Raw genomic sequence first — 18,027 nt, forward strand, 5'->3', positions numbered from 1 at the left:
CTCTCTCCAATCATAGCACATCCTCTCTGAGATATGGGGCCCAAAACTGCTGACAATATTCCAAGTGTGGCCTGTCTAGTGTCTTATATAGCCTCAGCATTATCTCCTTGCTTTTATATTCCATTCCCCTTGAAATAAATGCCAACATTGCATTTGTCTTCTTTACCACAGACTCAACCTGTAAATCAACCTTCTGGGAGCCTTGCACAAGCACTCCTAAGTCCCTCTGCACCTCTGATGTTTGAACCTCCTCCCCATTTAGATAATAGTCCGCACTATTGTTCCTTTTACCAAAGTGCATTATCATGCATTTCCCAACAGTGTATTCCATCTGCCACTTTTTTTGCATATCCTTCCAACTTGTCTAAGTCCTGCTGCAATTGCATTACTTCCTCAGCACTATCTACCCTTGTATCATCTGCAAACTTTGCCACAAAGCCACCAATTCCATTTTCCAAATCATTGACAAACAATGTGAAAAGTAGCAGTCCCAATACTGACCTGAGGCACACCACTAGTCACTGGCAGCCAACCAGAAAAGACCACTTTTATTCCCACTTGCTGGCTCCTGGCTGTCAGTCATTCCTATTTCCATCTCAGTATCTTTCCTGTAACTCCATAGGGTTTTATCTTGTTAAGCAGCCTCTTGTAAGGGACCTTATCAAATGCCTTCTGAAAATCCAAATAAATAACATCCATTGACTCTCCTTTGTCCACCCTGCTTGTTATTTCCTTGAAGAACTCTCACAGATTTGTCAGGTAAGATTTCCCTTTACAGAAACCACACCAACTTTAGCTTATTTTATTCTTAGTCTCCAAGTACCCTGAAACCTCATCCTTAATAATAGACTCCAACACTTTCCCACCCATTGAGGTTAGGCTAACTGGCCTATAATTTCCTTTCTTTTGCCTTCCTCCCTTCTTAAAGAGTGGAGCGACATTTGCAATCTTCCAGTCCAGGACCATGCCAGAATTGGGTCATTCTTGAAAGATCATGACCAATGTATCCAATATCTCTTCAGCAACCTCCCTCATGACTCTGGGATGTAGTCTATCTGGTCCAGGTGACTTATCCACCCTAATTTTTCCAGTTTGCCTAGCACTTTTTCCTTTGTAATAGCAATGGCACTCACTCCTGCTCCTGGACACTCACTGACCTGGCACACTACTAGTGTCTTCCACAGTGAAGACTGATGCAAAGTATCCATTAAGTTCATTTGCCATTTCTTTGCTCCTCATTACTATCAATAAGATTGAAAGAGTGCAGAGAAAATCTACAAGGACATTGTTGGGACTTGAGGATTGAGTTTTAAGGAGAGGTTGAATAGCATAGGACTATTCCCTGGAGTGTCGGGGGATAAGGGGAGATTGAATAGAGTTATACAAAATATTGAGAAGCATAGATACGGTAAATGCAAGCAGGCCTTTTCCCCACTGAGTTTGGGTGACACTAGAACTAGAGGTCACAGATTAAGTAAGGATGGAAGGTTAAACTACTTAAGGGAAACCTGAGGGGAAACTTCTGCACTTAGAGGATGGTGCAAGTGTGGAACGAGCTGCCAGCTGAACTAATAGATGCGGGTTTGACTGCAACAGTTAAGAGAATTTTGGATAAGTAGATGGGTGGGAGGGCTATGTAAGGTCTACGGTCCAGGGTTGGGTCGATGGGACTGGTCAGAATAACTGATTGACGTACACTAGAGTGAAAATCAGAATGTTTAATAACACTGACATGTGTCATGAAATTTATTGTTTTGCTATCATTAGATGGGCTGAAAGGCCTGTTTCTGTACTGTAGATCACCATGACTATATCTGGCTACAATAGTGATGACACTGTGGAACTCAGCTTTAAGAACACTGCTCATTATTCCAACTTGTTCTTATGGCAGTTTGCTTATTAACATGGTCAAGTGGTTTCGGTATACAATCAACATGAACCCCTTTATTGTCAACATCCTGCTGTTGTTCTCTGGTGCCTTACTCTCGGAGAATCCCTTATGGATTCTGCATCCTCATTCCATCTGGGCAATGTTCAATGCACAATTGACTAGACCTGACAAGTCTAAAAGCCTGTTGAGAATGAGGAATCCTTTGGTTAAGTGAATCCTGTAACTGAGACAGTGGCTGTGGTCATCTCATATTACCGAAGCAAGCCTTTTAAGGACAGCTGGCTTTGATTTATGACTGCCATTGTTCTGAGAATCACAATAATGAAATTTTAGCAAGCCTAATTTCCCCAGAAATGATTATAAGCAAAATAGAGTTAGGGGTTCTAGAGCACAGAAACAAACCTTTTGGCCCATATAGTCCATGCTAAACTATTATTCTGCTTAGTCCCAACAAAATGCTGGCAAAACAAAAGCAGATGTTTGGCATTAGGCTACAAATGGTTCTTACAACAGAGTAATCATATTTACAAGGTTCATTTTAAGATTTTTGGCTAAGTCATATCATCATAAAGTTCACCTAACAATTGGTGTTATACATCATACAGCACTTATGCAGTTAAGATGGGAATTTGAGACTTGGGGATTAAGTTACATTTGAAAGCATTGCTTTACAAGAATTAAATTCCAATTCTGTATCCTCTAAATACTTTCTAAGGTGGCAGACAGAGTAGCTGAATTGACTTAACTCAACAGAATTCCCGTCAACCACTGCAAGCTCCTGTTCTGCTCCAGGACTGCAAAGCCACTCTTTGTCTATACTGCAAACAAGAGGAAATCTGCAGATGCTGGAAATTCAAACAACACACACAAAATGCTGGTGGAACACAGCAGGCCAGGCAGCATCTATAAGGAGAAGCACTGTTGACTTTTCAGGCCGAGACCCTTCATTAGGACTAACTGAAAGGAAAGATAGTAAGAGATTTGAAAGTAGTGGGGGGAGGGGGAAATGTGAAATGATAGAAGACCGGAGGGGGTGGGATGAAGCTAAGAGCTGGAAAGGTGATTGACGAAAGTGATACAGAGCTGGAGAAGGGAAAGGATCATGGGACGGGAGGCCTTGGGAGAAAGAAAGGGGGAGGGGGGAAGCACCAGAGGGAGATGAAGAACAGGCAGAATGATGGGCAGAGAGAGACGAAAAAAAAACAAGCAACTAAATATGTCATGGATGGGGTAAGAAGGGGAGGAGGGGCATTAACGGAAGTTAGAGAAGTCAATGTTCATGCCATCAGGTCGGAAGCTACCCAGCCGGTATGTAAGGTGTTGTTCCTCCAACCTGAGTTTGGATTCATTTTGACAGTAGAGGAGGCCATGGATAGACATATCAGAATGGGAATGGGACGTGGAATTAAAATGTGTGGCCACTGGGAGATCCTGCTTTCTCTGGCGGACCGAGCGTAGGTGTTCAGCGAAATGATCTCCCAGTCTGCGTCGGGTCTCACCAATATATAAAAGGCCACACCAGAAGCACTGGCCGCAGTATACCACAGCAGCCGACTGACAGGTGAAGTGTCGCCTCACCTGGAAGGACTGTCTGGGGCCCTGAATGGTGGTGAGGGAGGAAGTGTAAGGGCAGGTGTAGCACTTGTTCCGCTTACAAGGATAAGTGCCAGGAGGGAGATCGGTGGGAAGGGATGGGGGGGGACGAGTGGACAAGGGAGTCGCATATGGGAGAGATGCGTTTGAGAGCAGAGTTGATGGTGGAAGAAGGGAAGCCCCTTTGTTTAAAAAAGGAAAACATCTCCTTCGTCCTGGAATGAAAAGCCTCATCCTGAGAGCAGATGCGGCGGAGACGGAGGAATTGCGAGAAGGGGATAGCATTTTTGCAAGAGACAGGGTGGGAAGAGGAATAGTCCAGGTAGCTGTGAGAGTCTGTAGGCTTATAGTAGATATCAGTAGATAAGCCGTCTCCAGAGATGGAGACAGAAAGATCAAGAAAGGGGAGGGAGGTGTCGGAAATGGACCAGATAAATTTGAGGGCAGGGTGAAAGTTGGAGGCAAAGTTAATGAAGTCAACGAGCTCAGCATGCGTGCAGGAGGCAGCGCCAATGCAGTCGTCGATGTAGCATCTCTCCCATTTCCCGCACATCTGCCCTCACCCCATCCGCCCGCCACCCCACTCAGGATAGGGATCCCCTTGTCCTCACCTACCACCCCACCAGCCTCCAGGTCCAACGTATAATTCTCCGTAACTTCCGCCACCTCCAACGGGATCCCACTACCAAGCACATCTTTCCCATCCCCCCTCTTTCTGCTTTCCGCAAGGATCACTCCCTACGCGACTCCCTTGTCCACTCATCCCCCCATCGATCCCCCTCCTGGCACTTATCCTTGTAAGCGGAACAAGTGCTACACCTGCCCTTACAGTTCCTCCCTCACCACCATTCAGGGCCCCAGACAGTCCTTCCAGGTGAGGTGACACTTCACCTGTGAGTCGGCTGGTGTGGTATACTGTGTCCGGTACTCCCGGTGTGGCCTTTTATATATTGGTGAGACCCGACGCACCCTGGGAGACCATTTCACTGAACACCTATGCTCGGTCCGCCAGAGAAAGCAGGATCTCCCAGTGGCCACACATTTTAATTCCACGTCCCATTCCCATTCTGATATGTCTATCCATGGCTTCCTCTACTGTCAAAATGAATCCAAACTCAGGTTGGAGGAACAACACCTTACATACCGGCTGGGTAGCCTCCAACCTGATGGCATGAACATTGACTTCTCTAACTTCCGTTAATGCCCCTCCTCCCCTTCTTACCCCATCCCTGACATATTTAGTTGTTCGTTTGTTTTTTCTCTCTCTCTCTGCCCATCACTCTGCCTGTTCTCCATCTTCCTCTGGTGCTTTCCCCCCTCCCCCTTTCTTTCTCCCGAGGCCTCCCGTCCCATGATCCTTTCCCTTCTCCAGCTCTGTATCACTTTCGTCAATCACCTTTCCAGCTCTTAGCTTCATCCCACCCCCTCCGGTCTTCTATCATTTCACATTTCCCCCTCCCCCCACTACTTTCAAATCTCTTACTATCTTTCCTTTCAGTTAGTCCTGACGAAAGGTCTCGGCCCGAAATGTCGACAGTGCTTCTCCCTATAGATGCTGCCTGGCCTGCTGTGTTCCACCAGCATTTTGTTTGTGTTCTTTGTCTATACTGTTGTTGGAGTTGCCTATTTCCTGCCCTTCCATGGGCAATGGGGTTTGCAATAAAATGTCTGCTTCTCCATCAGCTGGATCTCCAGCACTGGATTTTGTAGTTGCTGGGATATGGACAACCCCCTTGAATCCATTTTAATGTGAGGCTAGTGACTTAGCTCTTGCTGTAACTGATTGGGTCAGAAACATAACCCTTCCCAGGTGAAAAATGGGAACATTCATAATCCCCTTGGGGTATGCACTACATTAAAGTTGCTGTATAAATGCAAGCTGATATTGCCATAACAATGGATCTACAGCGGCAGATTTTCAGTATTTCCAATCTTCTACAAACAAAAAATTTGAACTAGGGCCATTTAAAAGAGCTAATTCAGGATGGAAGATTGAGCTATTCAGCATGTAGTAGATGAAATAGACTCTTCAAGAGATGGTTGATAAGAAAATAGCAATGATGTTGACTATTATTGCCCAATTTCTGCATTCTTAGTGCAATAAGCTTTTTTGCAAGATCATCTATCACTGTGAACCACAGGGTAATGCTTGGTTATATATTTCATATGGAGTTCTTAACTCTATCTGTGCACTGTGTCAACACCCACCACCACACCAACCCCACGCTCTTTTGGGTTTCTGACACACATTCTCTAATGGACTGCTTTGGTTAATAACAATACTATTCTTTATGTGCACTGCTAGTCAGATGTGTAGCTAAAGTTACTGAATGACTTCATGATGAAATCCCAGCATCATAATAATAATAATCTGGCTTCAGACCAGAAGTATTGAAAGATCATGAACTCCATTTCTGTCATCACAGAACTATCTGACCTGTTGAATATTTTGAAGATCTGCTGTTTTTATTTACAAGGTTGCTCCAGGGCAGCTGGAAGCTTACATTCAAGTAAATAAAAAGCCAATGTCAGTAATGGTGACACAAAGTAACTGACCCTCATAAAACCCACATGGGTGACTGAGAGCCCTGCAATTGAAATCTATTCTTGCCTGCTCTGCCTAATACATGATCCAAATCCACAACAGAGCCCTCTGAAGTAGCTTAACAAGACACTTAATTCAAGAGCAATGAAAGATGGGCAATAACTGCTTATGTTGCTACCATTATGGATTAAACTGTCCAGTGTATGAAATAAACAAAAATCAAACTGAGCACATGGTTGTTAGGATTAAAAAAAACTGAAAGGAAAGAAATTAATAAATAATTGCACTATTTAACTATTGAGTGAAATTCTAGGGTTTAGACTATCATTGGTTTTTATTACAAAACAAAGTCATTTCTAAATCTTAATATTTTAATTTGAAAGGCAATGCCGTAGCATGTCCTTTCTGAACAAGCCATGTGAGGAAGGATGAATATTGGGAAAAGGAATGACTTGAACATTTGACATCAGTTTCAGCAAACTTGGTCCCAAGGTCATAAGTTAATTGCATATTAATGCTTTCTTTTAATTTTCAACAACAACAAACTAAACAACACTGGCTAGGCATTTCCAGTCTCTAAAGGTACATCTTGACAAGGCCCTTAGTTTGCCCTGTGGGTTCTCATTTAAACAATCTTTTTCCTGGGACTCACAGGACAATTTTTAAAATTCTAAAATTGTAAGCTTAGATCTGAATCCAAGTTGCTAGAAGTAAAACAATAAATACAGTACCTATAAAAATTATTCACCCTCCTTGGAAGTTTTCATGTTTTATTGTCTTACAACATTGCATCACAGTAGACTTAATTTGGCTTTTTTTGACACTTATCAACAGAAAAAGTCTTTTGTGTCAAAATGAAAACATCTCTACAAAGTGATCTAAATTAATTACAAATATAAAACACAAAAAAATTGATTGTATAATTATTCAGCCTCCTTTAATGTGACACACAAAATTATTACTAGTGCAGCCAATTGGATTTAGAAGTACATAATTAAACGGAGATCTGCTTTTGGAGACCTGCGTGCAGTCAAGATGCTTCAATTGATTTTAGTAAAAATACACCTGTACCTGGAAGTTCCAACTGCTGGTGAGTCAGTTCATCAGTCAATGAAAGCAAGCATGCAGGTACAGCAGGCAGTGAAGAAAGCTAATGGCATGCTGGCTTTTATAACAAGAGGAATTGAGTATAGGAGTAAAGAGGTCCTTCTGCAACTGTACAGGGCCCTGGTGAGACCCCACCTGGAGTATTGTGTTCAGTTTTGGTCTCCAAATTTGAGGAAGGACATTCTTGCTATTGAGGGAGTGCAGCGTAGGTTCACAAGGTTAATTCCCGGAATGGCGGGACTGTCATATGTTGAAAGATTGGAGCGACTGGGCTTGTATACACTGGAATTTAGAAGGATGAGAGGGGATCTAATTGAAACATATAAGATTATTAAGGGATTGGACACACAGGAGGCAGGAAGCATGTTCCCACTGATGGGTGAGTCCAGAACTAGAGGCCACAGTTTAAGAATAAGGGGTAGGCCATTTAGAACAGAGATGCGGAAAAACTTTTTCACCCAGAGAGTGGTGGATATGTGGAATGCTCTGCCCCAGAAGGCAGTGGAGGCCAAGTCTCTGGATGCGTTCAAGAGAGAATTAGATAGAGCTCTTATAGATAGCGAGGTCAAGGGATATGAGGAGAGGGCAGGAACGGGGTACTGATTGTGTATGATCAGCCATGATCACAGTGAATGGCGGTGCTGGCTAGAAGGGCTGAATGGCCTACTCCTGCACTTACTGTCTATTGTCTATTATCTGGCAAAAACTACACAATAAAGAGATAAGAACACACCAAGCAATCCTGCGAAAAGGTTATTGAAAAGCACAAGTCAGGAGATAGATACAAGAATATTTCCAAGTCACTGAATATTCCTTGGAGTACAGTTATGTCAATTGTCAAGAAATGGAAAGAATATGGCACAGCTGTAAATCTGCTTAAAGCAGGCCATGCTCAAAAACCGGAGCGACCGTGCAAGAAACGGACCAGTGAGGGAGGCCACCAAGAGACTTATGACAATTCTGGCGGAATTAAAAGCTTCAGTGGCTGAGGTGGGAGAGACTGCGCATACAACTGTTCTCTGGGTGCTTCACCAGTCGCAGCTTTATGGGAGAGTGGCAAAGAGACAGCCACTGTTGAAAAAAAGTCTCATGAAATCTTGGTTAGAGTTTGTCAGAAGGCATATGGGAGACTCTGAAGACAGGTGGAAGATGATTTTGTGGTCTGATGAAATTAAAATTGAACATTTTGGCCATCAGACTAAACGCTATGTTTGGCATAAACCAAACATTGCACATCGACAAAAACACACCATCCCTACCATGAAGCATGGTGGTGGCTCCATCATGCTGTGCGGATGCTTCACTGCAGCAGTCCCTGGAAGGCTTGTGAAGGTAGAGGGTAGCAAAATACAAAGAAATCCTGAAGACAAACTTGATGCAGTCTGCAAGAGAACTGCGATTTGGGAGAAGATTTATTTTCCAGCAAGACAATGACCCCAAGCATAAAACATAAAGCCAAAGCTACACAGGAATGGCTTAAAAACAACAACGTTAGTGTCCTGGAGTGGCCAACTTAGAGTCCAGAACTCAATTCAATAGTGAGTTTGTGGTTGGACTTGAAAAGGGCTGTTCACTCATGATTCCCATGCAATCTGGCAGAGCATGAGTAGTTTAGTAAAGAATGGGGAAAAATTGCAGTGTCCAGATGTACAAAGCTGATAGAGACTTATCCACACAGACTCAAGGCTGTAACTGTTGCCAAAGTGCATCTACTAAATATTAACTTGAAGGGGTGAGTAGTTATGCAATCATTCATTTTCTGTTTAATAATTGTAATTAATTTAGCCCAACTTGTGGAAATTTGCTTTCACTTTGATAAAGAGTCTTTTCTGTTGATCAGTGTCAAAAAAAGCCAAATTAAATCCACTGTGATTCAATGTTGTAAAACAATAAAACATGAAAACTTCCCGGGGGGGGGGGGGGGGTGAATACTTTTTATAGGCACTGCATATGTCACAATTTCTATGGCCAGTGTAATTAGATCGGACCTTAAACAAGCAATTTAGTATTGGATAAATTGTAAAGTATGCATAGGGATTAGCTGGAAGATAGACCATTGATTACAAAACCTGATGTAATACATTTTAGAAAATTTCTTTGTATTTAGATCCAATATTAATTTGTAATATATTAATAGAATTTCTTTTTGATTTACTTCTGATTTCTTCTGATACAGTAGTTGCAGTAAATGTTCAATAGTATATTCTTTTTGAAACTCCGGCATTATTGGGTATTTTGTCCCTTCATGGTTTGGTGTAAGCATTAACCTCGTTTAATGGCAACGTGCTGTAAATAGGTTTGCAGAACATTGAGCAGGATGTTAAGCCGTAGGCCCTGTTCTCACATACAGTAAATTTAATGAAACTGCAAATACTGTTTGCTGCTCCATTATATGGAGAACTAACCAGCTGTCAGGGATTAAGGTATTATCTGAACTACATAAAATTAAGTCAAGCAAGAAGCAATGGAAACTTCAAAGTACAAGGTTACAGGTATTTGGTGTGCTGAAAATTCTAACCAGGATTAAAGGTTGAGTTTCTAGCTTATTAGCACCATCTAAAGGACAAGAACAAAACTACAATATAGATGAACAAATTTGATTAGTCCAATCTCATGGGAAGTAGCAAGTTTCCAATTTCTAGACTCTACCTACTGCTAATCAATTAAAGCCTTAAGTATATTCTATATATTCCAGTCCTTAAGTGTTTAATGTAAAAATGAACTTTTAATATAAGTTTGAAAGAATTATACGAAATATGATACTGTTGTCATTCAATTACAAAACTTTCATCTGATAGTCATACAGCTCAGAAAAGGGTCTTTCAGCCTATCATGTCCATGCTGACCCCTTCCCAGCTACACTCATCCCATTTGCCTACATTAGGACTATATTCTTCTATGCCTTGCCTATACAAGTATCAGTCTAAAAGTCACATGGTGATTGCATTTGATTCCACACCTCCTCTGACAGCACTTCCAAATAGCAACCACTTTCTGTTGGAGATGGAAATGGAAATAACCTCTCAGGTCTCCTTCAACACTTCTATGCCTCAACTTAATCCTAAACCCTCTTATTTTTGATACCCTTACCATAGGAAAACAATTTTGAATATCTACCTCATCTGTGCGGCTCATAATCTTGACTTTTCCTTGTTCAGAGAAAACAAGCTCAGTCTATCCAATCTCTCCAAAGTCTCGACATCTATGCAACATTATGGAAAATCTCCTCAACACCAACATGCTCCTACCTATGAAGGCAAACACAGATCTAGCATGACATCTAAAATTTTGACAAACTTCTATAGATGTGTGATGCGACAGTATATTGCCTGGTTGAAACACCAGTACCCTTCAACAGAAAATCCTACCAAGGTAATGGATTCAAAGTAAAATTTATTATCAGGGTACATACAACCCTGTGATTCTTTTTCTTCGTGCACACTTAGCACATCTATAGAACAGTAACTGTAGACAGGATCAATGGACAACAACCTATGCAAATATAAATAAACAGCAATAAATAATGAGCATGAAATAACTAGATAAATAGTCCTTCAAGTGAGACTATTGGTTGTGTGAACACCAGAATGAGGAAAACACCAGTACAATGAGTGTCGTTATCCCCTATTTTTTCAAGCGCCTGATAGCTGATGAGAAGTAATTGTTCTTGAACCTGGTGGTGCGAGTCCTGAGGCACTTGTACTTTCCACCTGATGGTAGCAGTGAGAAAAGAGCACTGCCCAGGTGGTGAGCATCTTTGAAGATAGATGCTGCTTTTCTACAGCAACATTTCATGTAGACACGGTCAATGGTTGGGAGGGTTTTTACCCGCGATGTGGATTCAGGCCAGTCCATCATTGAACACATCTACACAGAGTGCTGTCACAGGAAAGCAGCAACCATCATCAGGGACCCTCACCACCCAGATCATGCTCTCCTTTCGCTGCTGCCATCAGGAAGAAGGTACTGAAGCCTCAGGACTCACACCACCAGGTTGAGGAATGGATTATTACCCCCCCAAGCCATCAGGCTCTTGAACCAGTGGGGATAACTTCACTTGTCCCATCACTGAATTGTTCCCACAACCTATATCTTATGTTCTCGATATTTATTGATTATTTATTTATTATTATTTCTTTCTTTTTTATTTGCACAAATTGTTGTTTCTTTGAAAATTGGTTGCCTGTCCTGTTGGGTGCTAATAGAAACCATGATTCTATTAATGGTTTTGGATTTACTGAGTATGCCTGCAAGAAAAAGAATCTCAGGGTTGTATATTCTGACATATATGTACTTTGATAATAAATTTACTTTGACTTAGTGCCTGAGCACTCATTCCTAAAATAAATCACATATGGATTAAATTCCATATGCCAATGGTCAGCCTAACTTTCCTTCTACTGTAGTCTTAACAACCTTCCTCACTATCAATAACATCAACAATTTTCATGTCATCCATAAACTTAACAATCATACCTTTATATTTACATCCAAATCATTAATATACATATCATAAACAGAAAAGGCCCCAGTGCTGATCCCTGTGGTACACAATTAGCCACAAACCTCAAAATCGGGAAAACATCTCTTCATTACTACCCTTCTATTACCAAGCCTATTTTGGATCTAATTAGCCAGCTCACAATATGATGATGATTTTTTTTTCTTCTGCCTAGGTTATGCACTGACAGATTCTGTTTAGGTCAAAGTAGCCCATTTGAACGTAGCCCATCACAATTAGCTCAGAAAGTTCTAGGGCCAGGGAATATCTCAACCCTTCTGTCACGTGCATTGTTAATGATGATTTGCAAAATCTGGTTGAGTTATGGCTTATCTGATTGTGTACTTAATCTTTGATGAAAGCTTGACTCCGATGTGGAAATGATACTACTTCTATTTGTTGATTTTGGGCAGTACTTGTTAAAAGTACAGCTACAGTAAAATCTACAGTTAATATAAAATGGCAGCATACTTCAGTAATGAAGAGCTGCAAGTACAGAACAATTTTAGTGCATAAATTGACCTCCTGGTTTATTAAGGTGACACATGCAAAGATAAAGTGATCTTTTGATACTTGAAACACTACAATTTATGGATCTTAATCTTTTTTCTACTGAGATGTCAGAGGCAATGATAAAAATTAGATAAGACAGTTCTCTTAAATCTCAATTTTTGGACTTTACAGACAAAAGTTAAATGTCTCCAGAAGTTTTATTTCCACAATGTGAACAAGTTCACAGATTTTTAAATAGAAAATTATAATAACTATGAATAGTTAGACCCAACTTGGTGAAAAGATGAAGTCACCAAGAACTCAGAAATCAGGCAGCATTTATGGAGGGGAATAAACCTTCATCAAGGACTCAGCCCAAAGCTGTTTATTCCCCTCTATGGTCCTTCCAGCATTTTAGTATAAAGATAAAAGAGTAGCTTTATATGTATTTGCTTTTTGTGTATTTTGTTCGTGTGTTGCTCAAGATTTCCAGCGTCTGCAGATCCTCATGTATTGAAGATGAACTCATCACTTCATTTCCAAGCCTGCAATTCTACCCTACACTAATAGTTTTTTTAAAATAAAGACAACGGATACATATTGAATCAAATCACGTGAATTCTTTTAATCTCTTCCCTATATTGCAGGTCTTTCCATAAGCCAGTTCTAATATTGTCTTTCGAGGCTGAATGTGACATTTAGTTTTCCAACAGTCTTTTGCAGTATTCTACTAAGAGGCAGGTTTTAGATAAATGGAAGGCACACACTCAGTGATTCAGGGGCAGTTTTTTCCTGTCTCCCATCCGATTCCTAAATGGACATTGAACACATGAACACTACCTCATTTTTTTCATTATTTCTGTTTTTGCATTAATTATATTTACCGCAACTGATTTACTTTTTTCTCTATATTTTCATGCAATGCATTGTACTGCTGCCGTTAACAAATTTCACGACACATGCCAATGATATTCAACCTAATTCTGATTTAGCATGCTACTGCACTGTCCGAAAGCTCTAAATTATTCACTGTGTAACTGAAATAAACAGCTCACCATTGGGTATAGTCATCATTGACCTCAAGCAATAAAAGGGTATATGTTCCCATGGAATGCTTAAATTATGGAGTTAAACCTTGATTCCCTCACCACTCAATTACCAATTCACACATGTACAAGCTCACCCAGGGATCAGGTTACATGTAAGATTACAAGCTCACCCGGGGATCAGGGACAAAACCTCTCCCAGCGTCCATCACCACTGGATCAGATGTTTGCAAGTCAGCTACATCGGTCCTGGGATTAATCTATTCAGTCAAAAATTTCAAAATTAGCCCTGTTATTTAAAAAAAAGCTTCTCTGGAAAGGTAAAACAGATAAACAAAACAAAATCAAGTTTGCAAATATAATTTCTTTTACAAGAACTACAGTACTTGAGGTAAAAGATGTAATTCCACAGTGCAAGTACATAGACTGTTTTGATTGCCTTATGCCAGAAGTTACTGAATATGTTGAACATATGGCCTCAGAATAACCAAATGAAGACATAGGCTCTTAATTGGTATTTGTTGCTACAGTGACTCAATGGATAGCCTCTTTCAACATATTTGAAGGATATTTAATGGGTATGAGCAGTTAAGGTGCAAGTGATAAAGCGGTTGTTACAGAATTCATATATAGAGATGTAGACAAATTTCACGAAGGCTGATGAGGACTTTAAATTCAAATAGTTAAACACCATGAAGATTATTAGAAGTAGGAGACTACAAGATTACAGAAAATCCACCTGATTCATTGACATCCTTCAGAATGGAAATCTGACCTATTTCATATCGAAGAACAACTAATATTATTGACTTATCTGCCCTCTAAAATGCTAATGCCTAGCCAGCACCATTTAAAGGGGAGTTTCTGGGTGTTTCTTTGGATTTCGACAAATTATCTCATGTACAAGATGCTGAAATGGGGGATTTCAACATGCAGGTGAACTGGGAGAATCAGGTTGGTGCTGGACCACAGGATAGGGAGTTTGTAGAGTGCCTATGGGATGCATTCTTGGAACAGCTTGTACGAGAGCCGACCAGGGACAAGACTATTCTGGATTTAGTGTTATGTAATGAACAGGATTTGATAAGTGATCTTGCAGTAAAGGAGCCATTAGGAGGTAGTGATCATAATATGATAAGTTTTTATCTGCAATTTGAGAAGGATAAGGGCAGCTCGGAGGTGTCAGTGTTGCAGTTGAACAGGGGAAACTATGGAGCCATGAGGGAGGAGCTGGCCAAAGTTGACTGGACGGATAGCCTAGCAGAAAAGACAGTGGAACAGCAATGGCAGGTATTCTTGGGAATAATGCACAAGGTGCAAAATCAGTTCATTCCCCAGAGAAGGAAGGATTCAAAGGGGGGAAAGAGGCCACAGTGGTTGACAAAGGAAGTCAGAGATTGCATAGCATTAAAAAAAAGAAAGTATGACAGAGCTAAGGTGAATGGGAGGACAGATGATTGGGAAGTTTTTAAGGAACAACAGAACTTAACTAAAAAGACAATACGGGGAGAAAAAATGAGGTACGAACGCAAGCTAGCCAGGAATATAAAGGAAGATAGCAAAAGCTTTTTTTAGGTATGTGAAGAGAAAGAAGATAGTTAAGAACAATGTTGGGCCCTTGAAGAATGAATTGGGTGAAATTGTTATGGGAAACAGAGAAATGGCAGAAGAATTTAATGAGTACTTTAGATCTGTTTTCACTAAGGAAGACACAAGCAATCTCCCAGATGTATGGATGGGCCAAGGACATAGGGTAACAGAGGAAATGAAACAGATTGACATTAGGAAGGAAACGGTGATGAGAAGACTGATGGGACTGAAGGCTGACAAATCCCCAGGTCCAGATGGTCTGCATCCTAGGGTACTAAAGGAGGTGGCCCTGGAAATTGCGGATGCATTGGTAATCATTTTCCAATGTTCCTTAGATTCAGGATCAGTTCCTGAGGATTGGAGAATGGCTAATGTTATCCCACTTTTTAAGAAAGGAGGGAGGGAGAAAACAGAGAACTATCGACCTGTCAGCCTGACATCGTGGGGAAGATGCTAGAGTCCATTATTAAGGATGAAATAGTGGCATATCTAGATAGCAGTGATAGGATTGGGCCGAGCCAGCATGGATTTACCAAGGGTAAATCATGCTTGACTAATCTGTTGGAGTTTTTCGAGGATGTAACCAGGAAGTTAGACGGGGGAGATCCAGTGGATGTAGTGTACCTCGATTTTCAGAAGGTATTTGTTAAGGTCCCACATAGGAGATTGGTGGGTAAAATCAAAGCTCAGGGCATCGGGGGGAAGACATTGACATGGATAGAAAACTGGTTGGCAGATAGAAAGCAAAGGGTAGCGGTGAATGGGTGTTTCTCGGAATGGCAGGTGGTGACTAGTGGGGTGCCACAAGGCGCGGTATTGGGACCACAGCTGTTTACAATTTACGTCAACGATTTGGATGAAGGCATTGAAAATAACATCAGCAAATTTGCTGATGATACTAAGCTGGGTGGCAGTGTGACATGTGATGAGGATGTTAGGAGAATTCAGGGTGACTTGGATAGGCTGGGTGAGTGGGCAGATACTTGGCAGATGACGTTTAATGTGAATAAGTGTGAGGTTATCCACTTTGGGAGTAAGAACAGGAAGGCAGATTATTATCTGAATGGTGTAGAGTTAGGTAAGGGAGAAATACGAAGAGATCTAGGAGTCCTTGTTCATCAGTCACTGAAGGTGAATGAGCAAGTGCAGCAGGCAGTGAAGAAGGCTAATGGAATGTTGGCCTTTATTACAAAGGGAATTGAGTACAAGAGCAAGGAAATCCTCTTGCATTTGTACAGAGCCCTGGTGAGACCACACCTGGAGTATTGTGTACAGTTTTGGTCTCCAGGGTTAAGGAAGGACATCCTGGCTGTAGAGGAAGTGCAGCGTAGATTCACGAGGTTAATTCTTGGGATGTCTGGACTGTCTTACGCAGAGAGGTTAGAGAGACTGGGCTTGCACACGCTGGAATTAAGGAGATTGAGAGGGGATCTGATTGAAACATATAAGATTATTAAGGGATTGGACAAGATAGAGGCAGGAAATATGTTCCAGATGCTGGGAGAGTCCAGTACCAGAGGGCATGGTTTGAGAATAAGGGGTAGGTCATTTAGGACAGAGTTAAGGAAAAACTTCTTCTCCCAGAGAGTTGTGGGGGTCTGGAATGCACTGCCTCGGAAGGTAGTGGAGGCCAATTCTCTGGATGCTTTCAAGAAGGAGCTAGATAGGTATCTTATGGATAGAGGAATCAAGGGATATGGGGACAAGGCAGGAACCGGGTATTGATAGTAGTTGATCAGCCATGATCTCAAAATGGCGGTGCAGGCTCGAAGGGCCGAATGGTCTACTTCTGTACTTATTGTCTATTGAAATGGAAAATTCTGAGGTAGTGCAAAGGAAGATGTCTTCTATTGATAGAAAGTGTAACACATACAAAATGCAGGAGGAACTTAGCAGGCAAAGCCCTCCAGATACATTGGTTAGAACGTTATAACAGTAGGAAGTGCAAAAGGAGAATGCCAGAAGACAAGCCACAAAGGTTTAGATAAATGCCAAAGAGTTAGAAGTTCTTGGTCTGGTGGTCAAACTACCAACTTGATCTACTTTTGAAACAACTTTTTGAATGCAGCATCCAAGATTACCACCAACCCAAATTCTGCACCATCTGTGTCTCCCATTATCTTATGCTTATATCACTTTGACTTTTAGCTTTCATTGGGTATAGGTCCTTTTAAAATGCTGTTCATTAGTAATACACTCAGTAGCCACTTTATTAGGTACACCTGTATGTTTATGCAAATATCTGATTAGCCAATCACGTGGCAGCAACTCAATGCATAAAAGCATGTAGACACAGTTAAGAGGTTTGGTTGTTGTTCAGATCAAACATTAAAATGTGAAAGAAATTTGATCTAAGTGACTTTGACCATGGAATGATTGTTGGTGCCAGACAAGGTGGTTTGAATATTTTGGAAACTGCTGATCTGGGATTTTCAAGCACAGAAGTGTCTAGAGTTCACAGAGAATGGTGCGAAAAGCAAAAAAAAGCTTCCAGTAAGCAGCAGTTCTGCGAATGAAAATGCCTAGTTAATGAGAGAGGTCAGAGGAGAATAGCCAGACTGGTTTAAGCTGACAATAAGGCAACAGTAACTCAAATAACTATGTGTTACAACAGTGGAGTGCAGAAGAGCATCACTGAATGCACAGCACATCGAACCTTGAAGTGGATGGGTTACAGCAGCAGAAGATTACAAACACTCCTTTACGTACTGAGTGTGTATTCCAGTTCTGATTAGGTTCCCAGGTCTGAATTAATCTTTTCTCTCTATGGATTGTGTTAACATTCTGCATCTGGTGTTTCACAGGGACATTAGTTGAGAACATAAGTGGTCAGGATAAACATGAGAATAGATAACAGTAAAAGTTGCCTTCTGTTTAATGTTTTACAGATTTTTAAAAAAAAGTTTGTATGATTTAATCTAAAGCAAAACAGAAGTTTTTAAAAATTAAAAAAAACACAACTCAAAGTATCTATATTCCTCCACCATTCCTATCATATATTGGACAGGGGGATAATATGTAGCTATGACAGAAATTTAACAATACTAAATGTGATGTATCAACCAATTAATGCTCTGGTTACTGGATTACAGGCCCTGTAACATAATCACCATGATCAGGAACCCGTTTTAGTGCTTCTGGACAAATGATATCTTTCTCAATTTCTTTTGGATTTACCGGTGATTATTTTATTGATGATTGTTGATGTATTGTTTTAGAAAAACATATTTTGCATTAATAAGCTTCACACACTTTCATTCAT

The 18,027-nt window shown here is 40.9% G+C and overlaps 1 protein-coding gene across 3 annotated transcripts in view; it reads right to left on the reverse strand.

Moving 5' to 3' along the window:
* The window catches only part of poc1b (POC1 centriolar protein B), a 106,270-nt gene that overhangs the window by 34,080 nt on the left and 54,163 nt on the right, over positions 1–18,027 (reverse strand). Inside the window, exons 10-11 of one of the 3 annotated variants that reach the window (XM_073058837.1) lie at positions 13,349–13,435; positions 12,851–12,939 (exon numbers count right to left, since the gene is read on the reverse strand). The exons of 1 other annotated variant lie outside the window; for it this stretch is intronic. In XM_073058837.1, coding sequence (XP_072914938.1) covers positions 12,874–12,939; positions 13,349–13,435 — 153 coding nt within the window. In that variant the 3' untranslated portion in view covers positions 12,851–12,873. Of the gene's footprint in view, positions 1–12,850; positions 12,940–13,348; positions 13,436–18,027 lie in introns of those variants that run through there. One more of the 3 variants, XM_073058835.1, reaches the window with a different exon arrangement.

The sequence above is a fragment of the Hemitrygon akajei genome, chromosome 10 (genome assembly GCF_048418815.1).
Source record: "Hemitrygon akajei chromosome 10, sHemAka1.3, whole genome shotgun sequence".
In the NCBI taxonomy this organism is placed as follows: domain Eukaryota; kingdom Metazoa; phylum Chordata; class Chondrichthyes; order Myliobatiformes; family Dasyatidae; genus Hemitrygon; species Hemitrygon akajei.